Source organism: Bubalus kerabau, chromosome 13, assembly GCF_029407905.1.
Source record: "Bubalus kerabau isolate K-KA32 ecotype Philippines breed swamp buffalo chromosome 13, PCC_UOA_SB_1v2, whole genome shotgun sequence".
NCBI classification, from domain to species: domain Eukaryota; kingdom Metazoa; phylum Chordata; class Mammalia; order Artiodactyla; family Bovidae; genus Bubalus; species Bubalus kerabau.
The window spans coordinates 74,363,869-74,388,136 of NC_073636.1; the positions used below are offsets into that span (position 1 = coordinate 74,363,869).

The 24,268-nt window shown below is 49.9% G+C and overlaps 2 protein-coding genes across 6 annotated transcripts; one reads left to right on the forward strand and one right to left on the reverse strand.

The window, feature by feature from the left end:
• Nucleotides 1-3,744: 3,744 nt before the first annotated feature.
• Nucleotides 3,745-21,525, forward strand: SYS1 (SYS1 golgi trafficking protein). 5 transcript variants are annotated; one of them, XR_008701691.1, is made up of 5 exons: nucleotides 3,745-3,878; nucleotides 4,094-4,335; nucleotides 5,784-5,851; nucleotides 19,670-20,100; nucleotides 20,472-21,525. XR_008701691.1 is itself a non-coding variant. In XM_055545108.1 (4 exons), exons 2-4 carry the CDS (start codon nucleotides 4,174-4,176, stop codon nucleotides 20,476-20,478), a joined length of 237 nt encoding a protein of 78 aa, XP_055401083.1. In that variant the 5' UTR covers nucleotides 3,745-3,878; nucleotides 4,094-4,173; the 3' UTR covers nucleotides 20,479-21,525. The 5 variants fall into 5 exon arrangements, 4 of the variants coding, with proteins under 4 accessions (XP_055401083.1, XP_055401082.1, XP_055401081.1 ...); XM_055545108.1 differs by lacking the exon at nucleotides 19,670-20,100; XM_055545107.1 differs by lacking the exons at nucleotides 19,670-20,100; nucleotides 20,472-21,525 and adding an exon at nucleotides 19,426-19,662.
• Nucleotides 14,360-17,261, reverse strand: TP53TG5 (TP53 target 5). The gene is made up of 4 exons (XM_055545359.1): nucleotides 17,196-17,261; nucleotides 16,849-16,923; nucleotides 16,511-16,641; nucleotides 14,360-14,849 (listed from the first exon to the last, which is right to left on the reverse strand). Exons 1-4 carry the CDS (start codon nucleotides 17,259-17,261, stop codon nucleotides 14,360-14,362), a joined length of 762 nt encoding a protein of 253 aa, XP_055401334.1.
• Nucleotides 21,526-24,268: the final 2,743 nt, after the last annotated feature.

The window sequence follows — 24,268 nt, forward strand, 5'->3', positions numbered from 1 at the left end:
TATCCGGCAGTGGGACACTGCCTGGCACACATCTGATTCTCAAGACAGCCCAGCACGTGAGTGCTATTCAGACTCCCATTTCACAGAGGAGGACGCTGAGACTCAGAGAGATAAAGTAACTTCCCCAAGGTCACCCAGCTAGACAGCAGGAGACCTAGTATTCAAAGACTACCAGCGTTCCAAGGTCCACAGACCTCTAGGAGGGCATTTCCCAAAGGACTGACAGAGGTGGAGCTGGAAAGTGGATCCCAGCAGGAGTTGTCCTTGGGTGCCCACAGTGGGAGCCCAGTGTGGGAGTGACATCAATGACCAAGTGACCAGAGGCTCTCTCTTCCTCTGGGCGCAGAGGACAGTTTGTTCCAGCGTGGCTATTTGTCATTCTGCCTCTGACCTAAAAGTTTAACATTTCATTCATAAGTTTGGAAACTACAAACTTGGCAGTGTGGGAAAGGTCCTTGGAGATGAGCTATTTTAGTCCATATTACAGACTCAGGGGAGGGAGGGGGGGACAAAACCTCCCCCGCTGAGGCCCAAAGGGAGCCATGGATAAGGTAAGGTCACAGAGTAATTTTCTACTAGCAGGAGAATTAGTTTGAGGTCAATGACAGATCATCTCATTGTGTAATGATCGAATGTGGGTGTACCTCTGAATCATCTGGGGAGCTCTTAGAGGTTTCTACACTCCTTCTGGAGATTCAGACTTCAGTTGGCAACAAGGCTTGGGGATCTGACTGTATGTGTCCCTCAGGTGACTCAAATGGCACAGGGCCATTGGCTGTGTTTGGAAGTTGGAGTCCAATGCCCCCCTTTGATTGGACAGTCTGGGATACTAAGACTCAACATGGGACTTGCCCAACGTCACGTGGCAAGTGAGTGGGGCCTTTGCACAGGCTTTACGGCCTGAACCCAAAGCTCATTCTCCTTTTCCAAGCCACCTATAGTCAAATTCTCAAAATGGGCCAGGAAGCCTGGCCAAGAGTATGACTGTGGTTTTCCCCAGCACTTGGTTTCCTTCTCATACCCAAATTATGACTTGGAATGGTGCCCGTTTCCGGGGCCTGGAGAGGGAGGGATTCAAGAGCTGAGATTCTACAGGGAAAAGAAAACTGCAAGAGGCTGTTCAGCAGGTCCACGGGGGTTTCCCAGTGGCGAGCTCCAGGATCCAAAGATGACTCAGACACCAGCTTCATTTTCCATTTCAGGAGAAAGGGGAGGGAACGCCTTCCCTCCAAGGGAGGAGACAGAGTGGAGAAGGGCCAGTCATCAGTTGAAGGGGCCCGACTCAGGAAGAGCCACACCATCCAGCACTCGGAAGAAAGAGGAAGCTGCCTACCAAAACCAAGTTGAATCTCTCAAGCATTTTTCTGGAAACTCTGCCTCAATCTCTTCTTAACCCCACACCCCCAGAACCACTTAAGCCTAGGGATTCACTGCTCCTTTTCCCCCTTCCCACCATCCCATCACATATTTCACTGTCTCCTTTCTTCCTCTCTTTTTATCTATTTATTTGTTTGGTTTTATTTTTGTTTGCACTGGGTCTTTGGTGCTGTGCATGGGCTTTCTCTACTTGCAGTGAGTGCGGGTTACTCTTCGTTGAGGTGCGCAAGCTTTTTACGGTGGCTTCTCTTGTGAAGGCTCTAGGGCTAGCAGGCTTCAGTCTTGCAGCACACAGGCTCACTAGTTGTGGCCAGTAGTTGTGGTTCACAGGCTTAGATGCTCTGAGACACCGGGAATCTTCCCTGACCAGGTATCAAACCCGGGTCCCCTGCATTAGCAGGCAGTTCTTATCCACTGTGCCAATAAAAAGGAAGTCCCTTTTCTTTCTCTTTTTTAAAAGTCTGGAATGGTATCTTGATATTTGGAGTCTGATGTCCTGGATTTGAATCCCAGCTCAACCTCTTATGAGCTCTGACCTGGGTAGAGTCATGCCCCATCTTGGAACCTCAGTTTCCTCACCTTTAAAGTGGGGGATAATATTACCTTCTCTGATTACATTATTATTGTTATTATTATTCTGGCCATTGTGGGATCTGAGTTCCCCAACTGGGATTGAACTCAGGCCCTTGGCAGTCAAAGTACAGAGTCCTAACCATTGGACGGCCAGGGAATTCCCATATCTTCTCTAATTATGAGGATGAAACAAGATCACATAGATACTTAATAAACAGAAGATATTTTCTCAGAAGCACTAGATCATGTGAGTCATTAAAAGACCAGAGAGATTTGTTGAGCTGAAACAAGGTGCTTAAAAGAACTGTTGAGCTGGAAAGCACCTCAGAAATCTTTGAGCCTTAATGACTTCCAAACCAGAGTCCAAGGGAACTGTTTACAATATTTCCAAATGATAAGGGAAGTCACACATCTATTTTTGATAGAGTCTCAAGTTTCTTTACCTTTGTCTGGAATTGGATCAACTCAAGGTGATAACATGGTTATCACATGCTGTTCAGAAGTTCTGGTTGGCAAGTTATATGGGTCTTTGAAAAGTTTTTTTTTTTTTTAATGTGAAAATAATTAGCAGAGGGTAGATTAAATGATGGAAAACATTAATCTTGTCCAACTCCTCATTTCATAAACAGGGAAGCTGAGGTTTAAAGAAGGAAGTGACTTGCTAGTCACCCAGCTAGTATGGCAAGCTGTCAAAAACTTGAATTCTTTTCCTGGAACCAGTTACTTCCCTTCTTTCCATTCCAGAGGAGAACCTACGATCAAGAAAATCAAGGGGGTTTGGTTGGCTGAGGCAGGAGTAAAATGACTCATCAACTTGCTGTTGCCCTTTCTCTATTCTTGACTTATTCAGCAAATATTTACTGAACGTCCACACTGTTTGAACTCATAACAGGTTAGAGAGGAAAGAGTTATGGCGGCAGACAGCGTCAGGATCTGCTTCCAGGTATGACTTCAGAACCTGGGCCTCCCCGATACCCTCACCCATTATAAATATAAATGGATATACAGCTATAACTGAATATCTACATTATAAAACACCCACTACTGTGTCTTCTAATATAGCTAAGTTGTGTCAGAGGACAAGGACAGTCTCATTTTAACATGTACAAATCTTCCTGACACTCATTAGGGCATAAAATCAGTGCTGCGGTATTGGAAGCACCTGAATTTTAAAACAGGTTTTTTTGTTTGTTTGTTTGTTTTATTTTGGCCGTTTCATGTTGCATATGGGATCTTAGCTTCTGGACCAGTGATAGAACTCCTGCCCCCTGTATTGGAGGCCGGGAGTTTTAACCACTGGATGACCAGGGAAATCCCCACCTGAATTCTGTCACTAACTCTATATTTTTGAGACAGTGATGTTGCTTTCCTTCTCTGGCCCTTAGTTTTAATTATCTATAAACCAGAAACAGTGTGGTGTGGACTTGCTGGCTGGTTCATTTCAAGCTATCCTAGCCTATAACTAGGAGAAAGAAGATGTTGGGAGTTTAGGCTGAAAACGGAATGGACGTTATCATTTCGTTAACTCCCAAACATCTTTCCCTCGCCCTTTGCCACTCGTCAACCGTCTGCTCTCGCCGCACCTTTTTTTTTTCCTCAACATTCTCCTCTAGAGGGCAAGCAAGCTCTACGTTCTGTTGCCATACTTCCGTTCGCCTTCATTTTTTTCTTGTGCGCACGTGCACATCTCATTTCCGGGCTGCCCTACTTTGTTTGGCACCACGCCTGCGCACTATCAGCCCCGCCCCCTCCACCCCGGAAACGCTTCCTTCCTACGCAGCCGCTACACCCGCTGCAACCGGTGGACCTTTGCCTCTCTAGGCCAGTAGGGCCTCTCCTCCATGGTCCTGACTGTCAGCACCGTTTCGGTAGCCAGTCGGTGCGGCTGGGCCGCGCTCGGACGCTTCGGATCCTCGAGACCGTAACCGGTGAGTGAACCGCACAGGAGCTCGAGGACGAGCGGGGCCCGAGCAAGCTGGAAAGGGCAGGGTTTCCCCTCACGCTGGGAATGGGTCTGTCCGCCTCGTCCTCCCTCCCTCTCCCGAAATGGGCTCGCCGCCTCCCTCCCAGTCCCTCCTCCCGGGCGGGGCGACGTTGTCATGGTGACGGCGGGCTGTCTGAGGGCAGGCGTGTGTCCTCGCAGGTGCAGGGGCGGCCCCGGGCCCATGGCGCGGCGGCGGCGCTGACCCGGGCCCGGGCGGCGGCCGGGCCCCGGGGGCCGCCATGGCGGGCCAGTTCCGCAGCTACGTGTGGGACCCGTTGCTGATCCTGTCTCAGATCGTCCTCATGCAGACCGTCTATTACGGCTCGCTGGGCCTGTGGCTGGCGCTGGTGGACGGGCTGGTGCACAGCAGCCCCTCGCTGGACCAGGTGTTCGACGCCGAGGTAGGATCCCGGGCTGGCGCGGGCGGCGTTTCGGCCTCACCTGGTGGTCTGACACTACCAGGCTCCAGACCTGGCTGAACCACCTGACACTGAGGACGTGACTTCACTTCTCTAAGCCCCAGGATCTCGGGTGCCAAATTGCGGCGGGGGGAATGGGTAAAAGAGCGTTCCTTGGAGGTATAGTGAGAACTGCCTAGACTTTGGACAGGCCTCTGTTTAAGTTATACGTACTAGCTGTGTAACCTGGGGCAAGTGTTGTCCTCTCTCTGAACCATCATTTTTCCTGTCTGCAAAATCTTGAGACTGCTAGCACGGAGGCCGTGGACTGCAGTACACAGAGCCTGGCTTTGGATTCAGAATGCTTAGTGTCCAGCCCAGGCTGAAACATACCAGCTGTGGGACTTTGGGCAAGTTGCTTCATCTTTCTGAGCCTGTTTCCTCTTCCGGAATAAAATAATCGTCAGCAAATGTTATGAGACCCAGAGGGGCCTGGGAATAAGAAAGTGCTTTGTAAAAGTGTAATGGAGGGCGGAGAAGTGTTAGCTTCACAGAAGCAGATGTGGTATGTAGTAATAATAACAGTTCTTGGAGCCAGGAGATTTGGGATGGAATCTTTTCTCCTGCTTATCTTCTGTGCAGCCATTGGGCAAGTTACTATCCCAAAAGAGATAATAGTAAGCAAGTTATTATCCAAAAAAGGTAACAACACTAAAAATAATTTTATGAGGTTATTGTGAGGATACTATGGAGTAATGAATGTTAGTGTTGCATGCTGAAAGAGTGTAGATGTTCTGTATTTGATAGTACTGTAACAATAGTGATGGAAGCTGCATACCTACCAGGTGCCTAGTAGTATCCTTTTAGGAGGCTCTGTCCTCCTGAGAAGGACATTCGGACATCTGAGGGTTTGTTGAAGAGCTATCTCATGCACGCCACCTGAATTCTAGACCAGTAGTTGACAGACCTTTTTGTAAAGGGCAAGATTTTAGGTCACAGCTACTCAATTCTGCCATCATAGCACAAAAGCAGCCATGGACAATACTAAGTGAATAGGTGTGACTGTGTTTCAATAAAACTTTATTTACAAAAATAAGTGCCTGGTCCCTGGGGCCATAGTTTGCTGAACACTGTTCCAACTTTTATGCTGCTTACTTACTGTATCACTTTGGGCAAGTTACTTAACTTCTTTGGGTTCTTATTCCTTCTTTGTAAAATGAGGATAGTGATCCTTTCCTGGCTACTGTGAGGGGTCGGGTGAGATACAGTGATGGATGTCTGTAAAACCAGCTTAGAAATAGGCTAAGAAATAGGCCGCCATACAGACCAAGGGGCGTATTGGCTTCTTGTGGTCCCAGCAGGATGTTTGTTTCTTGGAGGGGGGTCCTGGAGCCTACGGGCTCTGCCAGTTTTCTCCTCCAGCGTATTTCCATTTGTGATTTCCCCCTCAGATCCTGGGCTTTTCCACCCCTCCAGGCCGGCTCTCCACGATGTCCTTCGTCCTCAACGCCCTCACCTGGTGAGTATCACCAGTTTTCCTGTCCAGCTTTTGAGGTCTTAGCGCTGGAACTAACTTTCTGATTTGGACCTGACACAGGCTGGCACTTGTTCCTGGGTAGAGGTGGACTAACATGGGTGGCAGAGACCAGTTCTGGGACTGGCTCCATCATAGGATTTCTTCCACCACTGTTTTGACTTGGCTGGAAAGCTCTTATGTCACTCTGAATATGCTGCCCGGGGACCGCTTCCCTCTCAGATCACTTCCCTGATGTGGAATGAGGTGAGGGAAAGATTGGACTGGGAGTCAGGAGAACTGGATTCTATTCTTGGCCCATGTGCCATCAGCCAAGTTCCTTCCCTTCTCTCTGGGCGTCAGGTCCTCACTTGTACGCTGAGGACTTGAACTGAGAGGCGGTTTAAGTGAAGTGATTAAGAGCTTAGGCTCTAGAGGCTGACTCACTTGGCTTTGACTCTCAGCTCTACCACTAGTCTAGTGACTGTGGACAAGTTAATCTGTCTAAGCTCCAGTTTCTTCACCAGTAAAATGAGGCTAATAATATTACCCACCTCATAATGGTAAGGCTTTCATGAGTTCATTCACAGGAGGTACTTTGAACAGTGCCTTGCACGTTGCTATTCTTGACCTTTCACTGGAGGTTGAACATTGGTGGGGTGACTGTAACCTGGATTTGGCTCCCAGATATGTTCTGTTTGACTTACCCAGTTGTCAACCCATGCAGGGGGTTTAAGATTTTTTTTTTCCCACTTAATTGAAAATCAGGATATTTTATATTAAAAACCTAGATTTCTGCCGTCTCTTAAGAAAATGGGATGATCAACCGATTCCAGGCCAGCCTCCTAGCCTGGTGGTTTGTCTCGCTTTAGGCCCCACTTTAAATGGAACATGTCTGCTTCGTGGTGCCACAGTCCTCCCCAGTCTCTCGGAGCCCCTTGAGTGGCAGCTGCCCTGATCGTCATGCTCATACTTTGTCCTCCTTCCCTGCCTGACTTACTCTCAGCACTACCCGCCGGGCTCCTCTGGGCATCTGACATTAACCCCTGCCCCCCACTTGTCTCGCTTGCTTCTGACCCCTGTGCTGTCATCCTGTGTCCCCACACCCCCAGATACGCTAATCGAAGGCCAGGACAAGCCAGTGACAGCCCACTGCCGTCCTCTCCCCACAGTGCCCTGGGCTTGCTGCACTTCATCCGGCGAGGGAAGCAGTGCCTGGACTTCACGGTCACTGTCCATTTCTTTCACCTCCTGGGCTGCTGGCTCTACAGCTCCCGTTTCCCCTCGGCGCTGACCTGGTGGCTGGTCCAGGCCGTGTGCATTGCACTCATGGCTGTCATCGGGGAGTACCTATGCATGCGGTCGGAGCTCAAGGAGATCCCCCTCAACTCAGCCCCGAAGTCCAGTGTGTAGTGTTGGGTCCTTTGGACACCCTGCTGGGCACTTGACCACCCCTCCAACCCCTTGGGCTGCTCGGACCGCCAGATGAGGTCCAGCCCAGGCCTGAGAGGAACCCGGGAAATGTGAAGTCTTGGTTGGTGTCGGGGAGAGAGTGAGGTCCCCGTCAAGAAGGTGGGTAGCGGGGCAGGATCAGAGCTGCAAGAACCACCTCTGTCCGCGGAAGCCTTGGTGTCTGGGAGGTCGGCGTGGGCACCTCTTTCAGAGTCATAGCAGAATTGGAACCATGTCACTCTTGAGCCACCATACCTGTCACCAGCCTGTTATTTTAAAAAAGAAAAAAAAAAAAAATCAAAGATACCTGATCGGAGCGAACCACTCTTCTAGCCATCTGTCTTACCTTCTGGGACAGCAGTTACATACTGTTTCCACGTTGCCCTGACTATGGCTGTTCAGTTGGAACAACCCTTGGTTTCTGGATCCAAAGCCACAGAAAGAGATCTAGGTGCCCAGTAAGTAGCAGGCTGCTGTCAGGCAGAGAATGGCAGGTGGAGGCATCAAGCAAAAAAAAGAAAACCCAAAAAACGCACAACCTGTGTTCTGCTGCACGCATGCGCGCACACACCCCTGAACCCCGTGACTGTCTTCCGGTTCTCTCTACTGGGTCCCCACCCTGCTGCCAGCTTTCCACATAGCGGGCCAGAGGACCCAGAGAAGAATCCCAGCATTGCTGCCCATCTCGTGTTTGACCTGGAGTCACGACTTGTTCTCTAGGAATGACCAGGCACTCCAGCTCCCACAGGACCTCCGTTCTGGTGGTAGTTCCCTTTTCCTGCCTTATTTGGAATCCCACAGTGGGAGGGAACTGTGAGCGCCCCAGACCCAGGGAGCCCAGCCTTCCAGCTTGAGGTGTACTTGGTTGTACTGAAGGAGATAGGAAATTGCTACCAAGGTTTTTCTTTGAGGTGGAGTGTCCTCTGTGAGGGGGCTTGCAGTTGCCCTTACTGTGTACATAAATACAGTATTTTCCACGGTTCTGCCTGCGCTTTATTTTATAATGCCATGCTTGGGACTGGGAGGGGTCAGCACAGTCAGACATTCATTAGAGCCAGGAGATATAAAGAATTATTAGGCCACCTTTTTTTTTTTTTTTCCCCTTCTTGAGCCCAGGTGTTCCTCCAGTTGGTTAAAACATGGAGTGCAGGGAACTCCTGTGTCCCACCCTGACCTGCAGCCTTCTCCGCTTTGCCTTGGGCGAACTGCCATGACTCAGGATGCCTTTCCCACTTGCCAGTGATTTCTGACTCTGCCAGTGAAACACACCGGTCTAGACCCACTTCCTCATAGAAACCACTGCTGCTCCCCATGGGCCCTCCGAAGCCTCCCTGAGCGAGCTGATGGAGTTCCTCTTGCAGAGTTAGGGCTACACAGATGGGAACTTGTGCCATCTCCCCCAGAAGCCTTTCAGCCTCCTGGCTCCCAGCCCCGCAGGATAGGTAGTGGAGGCTGACAGGATGAAAGCTGAAGAGTGAACATGCCCGGGCAGAAGCTGGGAAAAGGCTCGGGTGAGGCGCCTCAGAAACAGGGCACCCTGGCCAAGCAGGGAGGGAGCGGGTTGTTTATGGGCCGCTAATCCTGGCTGCAGAGTCCAGGAGGTAAGACTGGGCTGAGATGGCCTCCCCTGTGTCAGTGGGTTTCCTCCAGACACCAGAGACTCCACAGGCAGGTGACTCCCTTTATTCTGAGGAAAGCCTCAGAGCCCTCCCGTCACGTGGCCAGCTGCGGTGGCGCCACCTCTTTGGGACTTTCCCACAAGGGCTCGTGACACCCCGCTGCGTGTCTTCTCTGATGACGGGCCTCTGCCCCCAGAGTGTCAGTTGGATCTTTTTTGGAAACTGCCAAAAGTCAGGGGAGCCAACGTGTTTTTTTGTTTTTTTTTTTAATAATAAATGACTAAGCTGCTACTTTACTGAGATGTTGATGAATTCTAAAGTGACAAAGCAGTGTCTAGAGGCAAATTCCAGAGGAAGAAATAGCATCCACTGAGTACACGAGATGTCCAACAGTAGACTAAGTGCTGTACGTCTCCTTGCTCACTTAATCTTCCCAACAACCTTCACAAGTAGGAAGTATTGGGACTTTCCCTGGTGGTCCAGTGGTTAAGACTCCGCAGTCTCAGTGCAGAGGGCACAGATTTGATCCCTGGTTGGGGAACTAGGGTCCCATATATTGCTTGGTGTGACTGAAAAAAAGAAGTAGGAAAACCATCTGTGTCTTACAGGTGAGGAAACTGTAATAACTTGCCCAAGGTTACGTTAGGAGCTGGCAGACCAGGATTTGGGTTTCAGTAATGAAATTAGTAAACTCATTTTGAAGACATTAATAGTCAAGAATGGTTATATTCTTATTGGTTAAACAATCTGTACTTTGTAATCGTACTTTCTCATCCTACTGTATTGTAAATACTAAGGATGTAAAAAGCATTGTAACTATTACTTGTTTTCCAAGAAAAACTAATAGGCAGTACATTAAACATGGCCACAGATTTTCAAGTGAACATGAGGATGTCTGCAATGATTTTATTCCAAAGAAGAATACCGAGATCAGAAAGTTACCTCTACCCCTGCACTGAGTTGGTGTAGCTCTTGACTTTGTAGGGGTGTGATGGCTAGACACCCTGTTCTTCCCGTTCACTACTCAACTCCAGCTATTTGGAGAGAGAAGTGGGAACTAGGACATAGCTGGTACTCAGACTAGTTTATGACCTGAAGGGAGGATGGTAAGGGAGAAAGGGATGTCTAACTCAGAGGATGCCTCTAACCCCTAATTCTAGGCGGGCCTGTCCAGATCAGAGCCAAACGGGGGCCAGAATGGCACTGGGGGTGGGGGTGGTGGGAAGCTCCAGGTCCCCTTGAGTCTCATGGGAGGGACAATTAAAGCAGGTTAACTTCCCCTGGAAGGTGAGTCTTAACACTCTCTTCAGTGACTCCCCAGATCAGGGTAGCTTCCTCCTGGCATTCCCAGAGGGCAGTCAGCACTTAGACCAGGGACCACAGAGCCTTAGGGGCCTATTCTGGGCCCACAAGAGAGCGGCCTTGTGGAGGGGGAATTAAACGCTGCTGCCTTGGAGGACTTCCCTGGTGGTTCAGTGGCTAAGACTCCATGCTCCAAAGGCAGGGGGCGCAGGTTTGGTCCTTGGTGGAGGAACTAGATCCCACATGCTGTAATGTAACAGACCTGGCTCAGCCAAATTAAAAGCACATGTGTATTTTTTTTAAAAAAAAGCTGCTGTCTTGTTTGAGGTTTTCTGTAGGAAAGTAGCAAAGGGTGATGAAACAGTACTGAGACAAGGGGTAGAGAGAGCTGAGAGCTTTAGTCCTCATCCTGCCTACGTGGCCAAGCCAGGGAGAATTCTACGGGGCCCGATGTTAGAAGGCTCTAGAGAGCGGCCGTGGAGTGCCCGGTTAAGTCCTGGAGTCCCATTGCTAGCTGTGAGACCTTGGACAAGCTACTTAACCTTCCCTGGGTTGAACTTCCCTGGCTTCTTGTGAGGGTTCAGTGAGATGTCATATGTAAAGCACTGTGCCTGATATGTAAGAAGTGATTCATGAATCTAAGCAGTTAGGATTAAGACACCACGACCCCATCCCCATTTTACAGAGGAGACCCCTTTCTTTGGAGCCTTGGCTGTTAGATGGGGGACAGGCTTGTGCCCATAACGTAAGTACAGCAACAAAGTATTGAGCTCCTATGTGCCACGTGCTGTAAAGTAACGCGTTTCTAACTTAATCCAGTGACGTCGGCACCATTGTTTTCCCCATTATGCAGACAATGAAACTGAGGTTTAGGGATAAATAGCTTTCCTCAGCATCAAACAGCTGATAAGAAGCCAGGCCTGTCTGCCTCAGCAACCTCGTCCCCATTTCATATTCCAATCATGTTTAAATAGTTCATGGCCCACACTGGGAGAGGGGCAGCCTCCAGGATCCAGATGCTATTTTAGCAAAAGGTTGTGAACTTGAACATAAGGTTGGCTTTTTAAACAAGCAGCTGGTTCCCTAAAGGTGGGCAGTTAGCCAACTGCCCATAAGTGAGAAACAGGGCCAGTACTGGCCTTGGGGCTTTATTATGGCAAGGAGGCATGGAAAAAAGGCCAAATGTTCAACATCCTGCAAGCTAATTTCAGCTACATCAAGCCTGATTTGCTCAGAGCCCTCTGGAATGGCTCTTAGTATCCCTCTTTTTATAAACAGATGAAATAGGCTCTGAGAGATCATGTGACTTGTTAAAAATTCAAACACTTAACATTTTTCCCTAGTTAACTGTTGGTTGGCCATTTCTCCTATAGTCAGTTTCTTTATCTCTGAGATCATCTGCAGCATCCTGCCCAAATCAGGATCTAACTGAACCCTGAAGAGGAGTCTCAGGTTGAGGTCGTTAAACAAAGGGAGAGTGGTAGTGGAGAGACCCTGGTTCTGGGATCATAGGAGGCGGGTTGCCTGAGCCTAAATACCAGCAGGTGGAAGGGATAAGGCTCCAAGGAGTGAACTGCTGGGAGTTATTCACATGCACGAGCCCTGCATCCTGTCTCCCCCCCTGTAGCACGCTGGCCATGCTGGGTCCCAACCAGCCTAGGCACACAGGCTCCTGTCTGCTCACTCGATGGCCTCCCCATGGGCTGCTCAGGCCCAGCTCTGGTTCCCAGTTGGGCAAAGCAGAAGTTGCCAATCTCCCCTAGGCTCAGGGCTTTTCATCCCCTACTTGGGGCTCCCTGGGGGAAGGTTCGAATGAAGATGAGTGCATCCCCCCTTGCCCCCGGGGTTGGTTGTATGATTTGGGAGCGAGTTGCCATGATTGCTCGCTGATAGCTCACTGGACAGAAGGTTACTTGAAGTTTGACAGAATGAAGGCACTTGGGAGGAAAGGTTGAGTAGAAGGTTGATGGGATTGATGTTCTGGGCAAGGGAGTCGAAATGGGGAGTACCCAGGAGTCAGGCTGGAGCGGGCATGTAGCTTGAGGTGGGGGTTGCAGGAATGGAAGTTGTGTGGAGGGATAGGGGCGGGATGCCCGGGACGGGAACTCTGCACCTGGTTACCACAGGTGGGGAACAGTGAGGTACAGAGTGGTCCCATGCCAGGCTGTCTGCGGCGGCCTGGTTTCTGCTGATGCCGACCCCAGGGATACTCAGTCACAGTGCTGGGCCCCAGTGGGGAGGAGGGACGTGAACCTGTGGATTCAGCGGGAGCCTCTCCTGTCCTTCCCCCTCCCTCCCAATCTGAGGGTCTCCATCACTGCCCTGACTCCCTGGGGGTGGGGTTGGAGGCTCGGCGCCCCTCCGTGGCCCTGCTGCTTCCCAGAGTGCGCCTGCTTGCATCCAGGGGAAGATAGAGGATGACAGTCTTCGTTCAGAGAAAGCCTGGGCCCCCTTGGTTTTCCTCTCCCTAACGGCACATTCAGGGCCCTGTGGCTCCTACCAACAGCGGGGGTGACCCGACCGGATGTGGGGTTGGAGGATGGACGTTCTGTGTCTGTCACATGTGAGCAGTGAGACAAAAAACCAATTCCCGGCCTGACTGGTGCTTCCCATGACCCAGGAGGGGCACGGTTCACATTTCCAGCTGACATCTACTGACATCAGGCGCCATGATAATAAGGGCGCAACGCGCGTGTTTGACGGGCTGGGTGCGGTGTTGCACCTTTTTCCCCTTCGGGAGGTGGAATGAGGAGCAGCCAGGAGACCTGGTTTAGAGCTCTTACCGTGCCACTTCCCAGGACCATCCCATTTCGAAGCCGCAGTGGTTTCCTCTCCTAGCCTCACAGGGCCATTGTGAGGCACCCGGCAGCCAGGAAGCACACAACAAACGTTCCCCTTCTGTGACTTCATGGAGTGTCTCGCTCAGGAGGCCAGCTTGCAGAGTGGGGGAGGGGGACATCCCACTGCTTCTTTGTTCCGGGTTCTACACTGACGTCAGGGACCTGGGGACAGACTGAAATGACCCTGAAGTAGTGATTCACGCCCCCACCCCCAGTCCTTACCTTGTCGGAGAGACTCTTTCCTCCATCCTGTCCAGCCCCAGAAAGACAGGCAGAGCCAGTGGCATATGGGAGATTTTATTTGTAGACTTAGGAATTCTCCCGCCCTTCCCTCCCGGTCCATGATTGTGCCATCTCCCGCGCGCTCTCTGCACACCTCGGGCTCCGTCACACCTGCGAACGGAGACCTCAGCATCAGTCGGCAGTTAAGACCACCCCCAGGGGGCGCTGCAGGCCAGGGAGAGGGCTCGGGGACCCGGGGCGCTGCGACGCCCGGCCCATTGGAGATGCCTGCTTTGCTGATGGGGCAGCCTCCTTTCAGCTGGACCCCCAGGCCCCTCACCCTCTTCCTTTCTTGGAAACTCAGCAAAGGGGCTGAACTATTTCTTTTGTTAAGGAACTTTTTGTTCAGAGTAAATCCTATTTGTGGTTGGTGGTGGTGCTGGTGGTAATTTAGTCCCTACGTGGTGTCTGACTCTTTATGACCTCATGGACCATAGCCCACCAGGCTCCTCTGTCTATGTGTGTTTCCCAGGCAAGAATACTGGAGTGGGTTGCCATTTCCTCCTTCAGGGGATCCTCCTGACCCAGGGATCGAACCCAGGTCTCCTGCATTGGCAGGGGATTCTTTACTGTTGAGCCACCAGGGAAGTCCAAGTCTTATTCAAGGCATGAATAAATAAAATAGAGTGTAGATCGAAGAGGGGATAGGATTCAGCAGAGCCCTACTTGACCTCTCCCTCTTCCCCCGACATTTGGAAATCCCTGGACTCATTTCCCAATGAGATTCTGAACCGCAGCAGTTTGGTCCCTCCTAGGCCTCTAGGCAATGGATGCCCTGCCTCAGGACCACGTTTCTCAGTGTCCTCCTTCCCCAGAGCCCCTACTTGGGTCCTGAGAGGTCCACTGACCTGCTGCATGGCCTTGGTCAATGGCTTCTGCCTCTCTGGGCTTCCCTCTCTGGGCGGAAGGTCAGGCCTCCCAGCACCGCCAGCCATAGCCCCCAAGACTCTGGACCCTATGCCCCCGGCTCTGGGCCCAGCTCGGGGCCAGTGTTTCACCCTGGCCTGGCGGTGGTGGTGTCACACCTTGTACAGATGGACCATCGGCATCTCCAGTGACGCCGAGCAGAAGCGGGTGCAGCAGCGCCTGACCCAGCGCAAGGCGGAGGATCTGCACATCACCCGGGGCCCTGGGAGGTGGACTCGTGTGGGCAGCCCCTCAAACCAGACCCGCTGGTTTGCTCTTTCCGGCTGCTTCACATCCTTCACAGGAGTTCTGTCCTGGTGGGTCTTCCGGAAGATGACTCGGGGGTCCCCAGTGGGTGGCTCCTGTGCCTGGGCTCTGGGACTGGTGGTCAGGCTGTGACCCCTCGATGTCATCGGGGCCTCAGGCTCCATCTGCTCCTCTTTCTGTGGCATAGCCTCCTGTGCCCTGGGCCTCGACTCCTCACACTCCTCAGGCTCCACTGTGGGCTTTAATTTCTCGGAGTCCAGTTTCTGGTAGGAACACCCAGCCTCCTCCTGGAGCTCTTTGTTATTTTGTTCCACTTCATCCCAGACGTTATCGTACCTGGCAGGGAGAGGAACAGTGGTCAGCAGCATAGGACCGAGGCTCCGGTCCTCCACTAGTCCCGAGACAGCTGCGCTGCCGCTGGCTCAGGGGGCCTGTCAGGAAAGCCACAGAGAGCCCAGAAAGAAGCTTCTCCACCACTCAGAGACCTTGCGCCTGGGGGCAGGGTATGCGGTGACAAGAACTGGCAGAAGGGATGTGAGAGGCTAGAAAAGCCTATAGCAATGGCTAGTAGTTAGGACACTAGAAACGTGTATTACCTGCATCGGCCACTGGGTTAGGGCTCTGTCTCTCTGGATTTCAGTTGACAGAGTGGACTGGTCCAGTTTGTTTTTTTTTTTTTTTAATTTTTTTCTTGTTCCAAGACATCTTAGAAAGTAGCTCCAATGACCGCCCCCCTTACCCCGATCCCACCTCACTTCTGAAGGGGCAGCATAGCTTCCTCTCAACAACACAGTTGGGGCTTGGGGCCAGTTAGGGCTGGCTGCTTTAAAAAGGGTTGGAAAACTCTGGGACTAGATGGTCCTGACCCTTTGGGCTCAGTGTTTCCTGATCTCCTGTATCGAGGAGGTCAACTTAGAGGGAGGGAACCAGAGGGGTGGAGTTTGCCAGAGGTGTTAGACTTTCCAAAAGGGTATCTGTCACAGACTGAAGTCCTCTGCAATGTGGCCGCCCCGTCCTAGCTGAGCACGTGTGGGGAGGGAGAGGCCTCACGCTCAGGGTTAGACAACACTGAGGACAGTCACGGCTCCCGCTGGCTGGGGGCCACCAGGTGTCAGGCCCAGGACCCTCAGCACAGATCCGCAAGGCCAAAGGCGGCTTGGAGAACACAGGCTTTGGGGAGACACTGTGATTCAGGCTTGCTTCTGCCTCTTAACATCTGTGTCATTTGGGGCAAGAAAGGTGTCAGAGCCTTAGTTCCCTTGTCTGAAAACAGAGATAATTCTGTCTACCTAATAGGGTTTTTATGGAGAAGATTAGGTGGGAAAATGCTCAGCAGGGTACCTGGCCCTTGAAGAGTGAAAGGGAAAGTCGCTCAGTCGTGTCTGACTCTTTGTGACCCCATGGTCTGTTCAGTCCATGAAATTCTCCAGACAAGAATACTGGAGTGAGTAGCCTTTCCCTTCTCCAAGGGATCTTCCCAACCCAGGGATTGAACCCAGGTCTCCTGCCTTGCAGGCAGATTCTTTACCAACTGAGCTATCAGGGAAGCCCTTAGCAGGTGCCTTATAAATGTCAGCTTTCTTAGCATTGCTGTGAAGTGGGAGGGAGCTTGGCCTCAGCAGGATGACTAGTCTGTGGGTGAATCTGTGGGTGGTGATGAATTGGGAGGGGCGGGAAGGGGGCCCGCTTGCTCAGAGCCCCAGATGGTAGTTAGTCCCATGACTGGATGATTATGACCATGCTTATGACAACAGCTCTGATTTCAGCTGGGAACAGCTTCAAATCCTAGCTCTGCCACTTAGCAGTTCAGTTAATGGAACAAGTTACAGCATATCTTGATCCCCAACTCTCCATCACTAAAATAGGGCTACTAAATGGCTCCCTTTCTCCCAGAGCCTTGTCAAAATGCGGGTTTCTAAACTTTTTAGCACAGTGCCTGTTCCTAGTAAAGACAGCTATTGGGCCCATGATGGGGGCCATGGGTGGGCCAAGCTCACCCAGAGGAGATCCCCAGGATCTTTGGAATCCTGAGCAGTGAATTCCAACACCTTCTGGCCAGGTTATGCAGTTCTTGGATCCGAGGGTTTGAGCTTTTGAGCAGCTTCAAGAGTGACAAGTGTTTTAATACCTGCCAGGGATGAAGAGACAGGAAAAAAAAAAAAAAAAGGAAGCTTCAGCTTTCTTGGGATAGCCTCCCAACTCCCACCTGGAGTTTGGCTCAGCTCAGCTCATGGTGAGGCTAGTTGACTCTGTCCGGGTCACCCGTGGCAGCCCCGAGCAGCACAGTGTGGGGGCTTAGGCTGTCTTTAGTGGGCACCCAAATGTGGCATCTCACCATTTTAAGTCGATTCCGCACGATTACTTTGCTGACAGGCTGATGTATCTTGTCCTCTGGTTCCTTAGCTTGCATCTGACAGAGAAAGGGAAGGAGCGGGGTGGGGGGAAATGCTAACACAGGATGAGCCCCCTGAACACCCGGTAATGCCTCTCCACTGGGCTTGGGTTGATAAACCCTAGACTGTGATTTTTGTCACCTTGGTTTGGGGGCGGAAATGGGGAGTCTGTTCTCACTCTCTTGACCCCCCTTCACCTCTCCCCCTCCCCCTAGATGGAAAGAACCCCACCCTGGGCGTGGTTGGATGCTTTGTTGAGACCTCCACTAGATCCAGTCCCAAGTCCAACCTTGGAAACCACCTTATTCTTGGGCCTCTTCTTTGTCGGTGGACTCATGCTGGAGCTGTGGCACATATTGGACAGATGGCGCAAGACTGGTGCCTGGCCCTGCCTGCGCCCTGTCCGCCCCCACACTCAGGCTGGGCATCAGGACGCTTGTGCTGGTGCTCCCAGGGAGGGGGGCTGTGACATCACTGAAATGTGTGACAGTGGCAGGTCTCCAAGGAGCGTGTGTGCGGCAGGGGTGGAGGCTGAGAAGCTGACTCCTGTCCGTGCAGGCGCCTAGGAGGCGCCAGGCAGAGACGTACACTGTCACTATTTTCCTGCAAGGTAGGAAGATTCCCCACACACACATTTTTTAATGAAAAAATCAGGGTTCAAATAAATTAAATAATTTACTCAAGGCCAACACAGCTGGAGAATGGTAGAGCTGGAAACATAAGGCCTGACAATCAGCCCATGAAACCTGGTTCCCAACTGTGCTCATCTGTTCATTCATGTCATATATGTTCATTCGTGTGCATCTGCTGTGTGTCCGGTGTGTTCTAGGTGCTGGAATAAAAAAAAAAATTCTGCCATCAAGGAACTTACATTCTAGTGGAGAAGAGACAGTATGTGTTCTTGTAAAGATTCAATAATGGGCTGTCTGAAACAAAGTATGTATATGTGTGTGTGAATGTGTGTTTATCATGAATTTTACTGAAAGAAATCTAAAATAATAAAATTCTACAAATACTCTGTTGTGAATCCTGTAGGGCCGGTTTGCTCTTGCAGTATACTTTTCTCAAATTTTGCCTAACTCTTGCATCCATAGTCAACCTATGGTTGTAACTGATGAACAGGTGTCATTCCAACATGAGTGTTGATGTTTTCATTCATATTAAAGAGTAAGAAGAAAGTGAAAAAGTGGAGGAACAAAGATGTTGGAATTCATTTCTCAATGATCTAATTGATTTACTGCAATAAAGTGAATTACCAGAGTCTTTTGGTTTCCCAGTGTATATAAAAGTTACACTATACTGTAGTCTATTAAATGTGCAATATTGGCATTATGTCTAAAAATGTGCATACCTTAATTTAAAAATACTTAATTGATAAAAAAGCCTTATCATCTGAGCCTTCAGTGAGCTGTAAGAGTAACATCAAAGACCACAAGTCACCATAACAAGTAGAGTAGTGAAAAGGTTTGGAATATTGCGAAAATTACCAAAATGAGACACAGAGACATGAAGTGAGCAAATGCTGTTGGAAAAATGGCGCTGACAGACTTGCTGGACACAGGGTCTCCACAAACCTTCAGTTTGTAAAAAGCTCACTCTCTGTGAAGTGCAGTAAAGTGAAATAACATGAGATCTGTCTGTAACAGCTATAGACAGCACACATTTACATTATTAACATTTCCTCCCTGTGCTTTGGCCACCTGATGCACAAAGTCAACTCATTGGAAATGACCCTGATGCTGGGAAAAGATTGAAGGCAGGAGGAGAAGGAGGTGACAGAGGAAGAGATGGTTGGGTGGCATCACCAACTCAGTGGACATGAGTTTGAGCAAACTCAGGGAGATAGCGAAGGACAGGGAAGCCTGGCGTGCTGCAGTCCATGGGGTCGCAAAGAGTCAGACATGACTTCGTGACTGAACGCCACCAATGAACATTTCCTCCCTGGTGTTGTTAAGGCTAGACCAGAGGTTGGCAATTTCTTCTTTAAGAAGCAAGATAGTGAATACATTAAATTTTGCAGGCCATGTAGTTGCAACTGCTCAACTGCTCTTGGAATGTGAAAGCAGCCACAGATAAGGAAAAGAGTGGGCCTGACTGTGTTGCAGTAAAATTTATTTACAACAATAGCGGGCCGGATTTGGTCCAGGACCATCCCCTGGCCTAGACAATCAACAGGACAATAAACCAAAGCCTGACTTGTCACACTTACTTATTTCTGTGGTGTAAATACTTCAGCCTGCCAGCGTGATGTCACTGAATGCAGGTTTGAACAGAAAGGCAGTCACCTCTGTTATATATTACATATTTCTACTGTATTTCTACAGTTGTAAAGATTCCCAAGATCATAGATAGTAGCAAAAGGTAGTAAGAAATTAGGAAGTGTTGAGTTTGAGCACTTTCCATCTTTGTTTTTAATATCATTAACTCAATGAAGTTGGTATGATTTAAGTTTTAATGATCGTGTTGCATAATGAACAGCCAGTTGAGTTCCTAAAAATGTCATATGCCTCTGTTAACAGCATGCTCCTGTTAACGTTAGATGGAAAGAAGTGTGTGGAGAGAAGTAAACAAGGTGGATGGGAAATGGAGAACAAAGGTGGAAAGTTTGCTGTATTAAAAGGGATGGGGCTTCGCTGGTGGCTCAGTGGTGAAGAATCTGCCAGCCAATGCAGGCGACGTGGGTTCGATCCCTGACCTGGGAAGATCCCACATGCCTCAGAGTATTTAAGCCCATGCAGCGTAACTGCTTTACCTGTGCTCTAGAGCCTGTGAGCCATGACTACTGAAGCCTGTGTGCCCTGGAGCCCATGCTTCCCAAGAGAAGCCACTGCAGTGAGAAGCTTGTGCACCGCAAGTAGAAAACTCACCGCCACTAGAGAAATGCCGGTGCAGCAACGAAGACCCAACGCAGCCGAAAGGATGAACACTGCTATATTTGAAATGGATGACCAACAGGGTCCTACTGCACAGCCCAGGGAACTCTGCTCAGTGTTCCGTGGCAGCCTGGATGGGAGGAAGTTCGGAGGAGAATGGGTACATGTGTATGTATGGCTGAGTCCCTTCGCTGTCCACCTGAAACTATCACAGCATTGTTAATCGTCTATACTGCAATACAAAATAAAAAGCCTTTTAAAGAAGAATGGAATAGGACCCTTTCACTGACAAGATGAGATGTGAGGAGAGACCCGGAGGAGGTGAGGGAAGTGGGGAGAGGTAGTGGCAGAAGGTGAGGACAGAGAAAGTCCTGGTGAGGGGCTGGGCCAGATCGTGGGAGATTGGAACAACTCAGGCTGCTCTGAGTGATCTGCCCACCTGGCCGCGTCTGAATAATCGGAAAAGCTTGTGACGTACAGCTTCTCCCTCACCACCCACTCAGTCGGCCAGTTTGATACCCAGCAAGTGTGGGAACCAAATCCACACCACACCTAGATGGAGGGGTGTGCATTCATTTGGGGTGCTCACCTCTGCCTTTTAGGGGAGGTGGATCAAGACCAGACTACTGCACAGCTTCTTTTTTTTTTTTTTTGGTTGTCAAATAATCCTTTCTTTTTCTTTTTCTTTGCAGTTCTTAACTAGCTGGGCACTCCACAGCACCACTGTTGATGCCATCTATGATGTCATGAGGGTGGCGGCCATCAACATTGCAGCCCACAGGCTGGGTGATCTCTTTAATGGTTCCAGAGAGTTCTCTAGCTAGAGACTGATGCTGCATCTGCTGGGCAGTGTTGACGATCTCATCAAAAGTGATGGTTCCACTGTGCTTAATGTTTTGCTGCTTCTTTCTGTCTCTTGGTGGTTCCTTGAGGGCTTTGATGATCGGACAGAAGCAGAAGGTACCACCTTAATCTGGGCCTGTCTGTTCTGAATGGTCAGTTTCACTGTAATACTCGGACCCTTCCAATCACCAGTTGCCTTGGTGATGTCATCACCAACCGTTTTTGGAGACAGACCCAGGGAGCCAATCTTGGGGGCCAGGGCAGACATGGCACTGACTTCCCCACTGGTGCACCAGTGCAAAAGGTACACGACTTTGATCTCGTTGAGGTCAAACTTTGGTGGCATGGTGAAGGCAGCTGGTGAACCCGGATTTGGGATGATTGAAGAAAGTTGCACCTTTGCCTCCTCTGAGCTGAAAGCTGCACAGCTTCTTATACGTCCATGCCCTTTCTTATTAGGGCAGAGATGAGTGGGTGGTAAAAACAAAAAAAGATGCTGTGGGCCAGAAAAGACTCAAGGAGGTGACTTTGGAGGGAAGGCAAGGCGAACACCCCACCTCTCCCTCTGTCTGCCTCAGTCCTCTCCCGGCTCCTCTGCCTGCTCGGGCTTTCCTCTCCCTGTCAGCATGATCTCAGCTCTTCCTGGACTCTGCTGGGCTCTGCTGGGCTGCATCAGGATCATCTGCACCTGCCACCTCGGCACAACAGCTGGGGCCCTGCTGTGCGCTGTCCTCTGAGCCCCGGGTGTGGTCCCTCCAGAACATGGGCTCCTCAAGGGTAGGGATTTGGGGCTGTTCTCTTTATTGCTAACCCCCCAGAGCCTTAGAAGAGTGCCTGGCTGACAAGAGGTACCCACTAAGTATTTTGTGAAAAAATGAAAATAAACGGCATTCTCTATGATAAGGGTAATGGTGAGCAGACTGCTGGAACCCTAAGGAGCAGCGTGGGGAGGGCAGGGAAGTCTTCTTAGAGATGGTGACAGATAACAAAGGAAGAACAGGGTTGCCAGGCAAAAGGCTGGGGCTCCTGGATTCTCAAATTACAGGTGTGGGAGAGAACTATGGAGTGGGCTATGTGCTGGAATAGAAGGTAGGAACCCAGAGTGATGGTGGCCAAACCCGGGGGAGTGAGCCAGACAGGCTCCATCACAGGCTGAGAGGCTTGGAGCTGGTCCTGAGGGTCAGGGCCTTGGGAGTGTTCCCAGGCGACGGGGCTTGAGTGGGCCCTGGCGGCTGGCCCGGCCGCCTCTGCATTCTGTTCCAGCCGGTTCTTTTCACACCGTCCCTCCCTTTCCTCCCTTCAGAAGCTTGGATGCATCCCCAGGAGGGCAGGACTTTTTCTCTGTGACCAGATGTCGTACCCCAACAACGGCTCCTAAAGCAGCACCCCCCTATTCAGTCTTGTTCATCTCTTCCATTAGCACGGTAAAAACCATTTATGGGCAGAGCGATACCCAAGGACACGCAGCTGGTCAGCCTTCTGGATCACATCCAAGGCACTTCAGTGAGAAACCACCACTCTCTTTTTTTCTCTTAGTTGTGGTAAAATACATATAACATTGACCATTAATCATTTTAAGTGGGCAGTTGAGTAGTGTCCCGTACTTTCACATTATTATGCAACATCACCACCATCCGTCTCCCAAACTCTTTTCATCCCCCAAAATGGAAACTCAATACCCGTTAAACGACAGCTCCCCATTCCCCAGCCCCCTCAACCCCAGCAACCACCATTCTACTTTCTGTCTCTGTGAACTTGACTACTCCAGGTACCTCATGTGAATGGAATCACACACTCTGTGTCTTGCTGTGATGATTTATTTCATTCAGCACAATGTCCTCAAGGTTCAGCTTGTGCCAGAATTCCCTTTTTAGGGCTGGATACTGTCGTCTTGTAAGTATCGACCATATTTTATCTGCTTATCCATTGGTGGGCACTTGGGTTGCGTCCACCTTCTCGGCTTCCGTGAATAATGCTGCTATGAACGAGTATAAGCTCACAAGTAGAATTGATGGGCCATATGGTAATTCTAATTTTAATTTCTTGAGGCCCCACCATAGCGTTTTCTATCATGGCTGCACTATTTTACATTCCCACTGACATTTCAGTTTCACCACATCCTCACCCACAGTTGTTATTTTTCACTCTTCCTTCCTTTTCTTCCTTCCTCCCTCCGTCCCTTTTCTTCTCTCCTCCTTTCTTTCTACAATAGCCGTACCAGTCGTTGTGGATCTCCTCTCTCTCGTGGTGGTTTTGTTTCACAGTGTGTGTGAGTCACTCAGTTCTATCCGACTCTTTGCGACCTCACGGACTGTAACCTGCCAGGCTCCTCTCCATGGAATCCTCCAGGCAAGAATACTGGAGTGGGTAGCCATTCCCTTCTCCAGGGAATCTTCCCCACCCAGGGATCAAACCCAGATCTCCTGCATTGCAGGCAAATTCTTTACTGTCTGAGACACCAGGGAAGTACCTATATATGGTGAAATGCACCCTTTTTAGTGTGCAGTTCTATGGTAAGTGCATGTTATTGTACAAACACCACAGTCAACGTGTAGAATGGTTTCATAACCTCCCTGAGTTCTCTCGTGTGATCTATTTGTAGTTAACTCCTTGTCCCACCCACAACCCTGGAAGCAGCGGATGTATTTTCAGTCCCTATAGCTTTACCTTTTCCAGAACATTATATAAACGCACTCCTATAGCTTATAGACTTTTGAGTAGAATTCATTCACTTAACGCATTTGCGATTTACACATGTTGGGTATATCAGTGCACTATCACAGCCAGGAAATTGATGTAAATACAGTAGACAGACCTCACTCAGGCGTGGTCAGCTCCACCTGCGCTCATTTGTGTTTGTGTGTTCCATCACCATGCTCATCTCTCTTGTGTTATCTGCCCCTCTCCCCACAGTCCCATCCCTAATCCCTGGAAAATCACAGATCATTCTCCACTTCTGCAATTTTATTGTTTCAAGAATGTTATGTGAGTAAGGACCCCACAGTATGTAACCTTTCGAGATGGACTTCTTTTCATTCAGGATAATGCTGTGGAGATCCATCCAAGTTGTTGCAGGTGTAACAGTTCCTTTTATAAATTAAAAATCATTACAGATTCACAGAAAATTCCAAAAAAATATAATAGAGGTCCTGTATCTTGTTCTCTCAGTCCCCGCCCCCGAAGGGTAACATCTTGCATAACTATATTCCAATGTCAGAACCGCTTGTAGATCCATGTAACCACGATCAAGATACAGAAGTGTTCCATCATCCCAGGCTCGCGAATGCTGTTTATAGCCATGCCCACACCCTCTTTCCTCTGACCCCTAACCCCTGGCAACCCATCTCCATTTCTATATTTTTGTTATTTCAACAGTGTTATACTGTATAAATGTAATCATACAATATGTACCATTTCAAACCTGATGCTTCCCCCCACCCACTCAAAAGAATGCTCTTGATACCCATCCAGTTGTTGTGGGTATCAATAATTTGTTCCTTTTTGGCTGAGTATTATTCCATGGTATGGATGTGCCGTGATTTGTTTAACCATTCACCCACTGAAGAACATTTGGGTTGTTTCTCATGTAGGGCTGTTACAAATAAAGCTGGCAGGCACACTCATGTACAGGTTTTACAGGGACATA

What these genes read in the sequence shown, in the direction of transcription:
- SYS1 (XM_055545106.1), top strand. Translation starts at nt 4,174, where the DNA reads ATGGCGGGCCAGTTCCGCAGCTACGTGTGGGACCCGTTGCTGATCCTG. An exon ending in ACCAGGTGTTCGACGCCGAG is followed by an intron (nt 4,336 to 5,783) that starts GTAGGATCCCGG and finishes TTTCCCCCTCAG; the next exon opens with ATCCTGGGCTTTTCCACCCC. An exon ending in GTCCTCAACGCCCTCACCTG is followed by an intron (nt 5,852 to 7,017) that starts GTGAGTATCACC and finishes CTCTCCCCACAG; the next exon opens with TGCCCTGGGCTTGCTGCACT.
- TP53TG5 (XM_055545359.1), bottom strand. Translation starts at nt 17,261, where the DNA reads ATGTGCCACAGCTCCAGCATGAGTCCACCGACAAAGAAGAGGCCCAAG. An exon ending in TGCGGAATCGACTTAAAATG is followed by an intron (nt 16,642 to 16,848) that starts GTGAGATGCCAC and finishes CATCCCTGGCAG; the next exon opens with GTATTAAAACACTTGTCACT. An exon ending in ATCCTGGGGATCTCCTCTGG is followed by an intron (nt 14,850 to 16,510) that starts GTGAGCTTGGCC and finishes TCTCCCTGCCAG; the next exon opens with GTACGATAACGTCTGGGATG.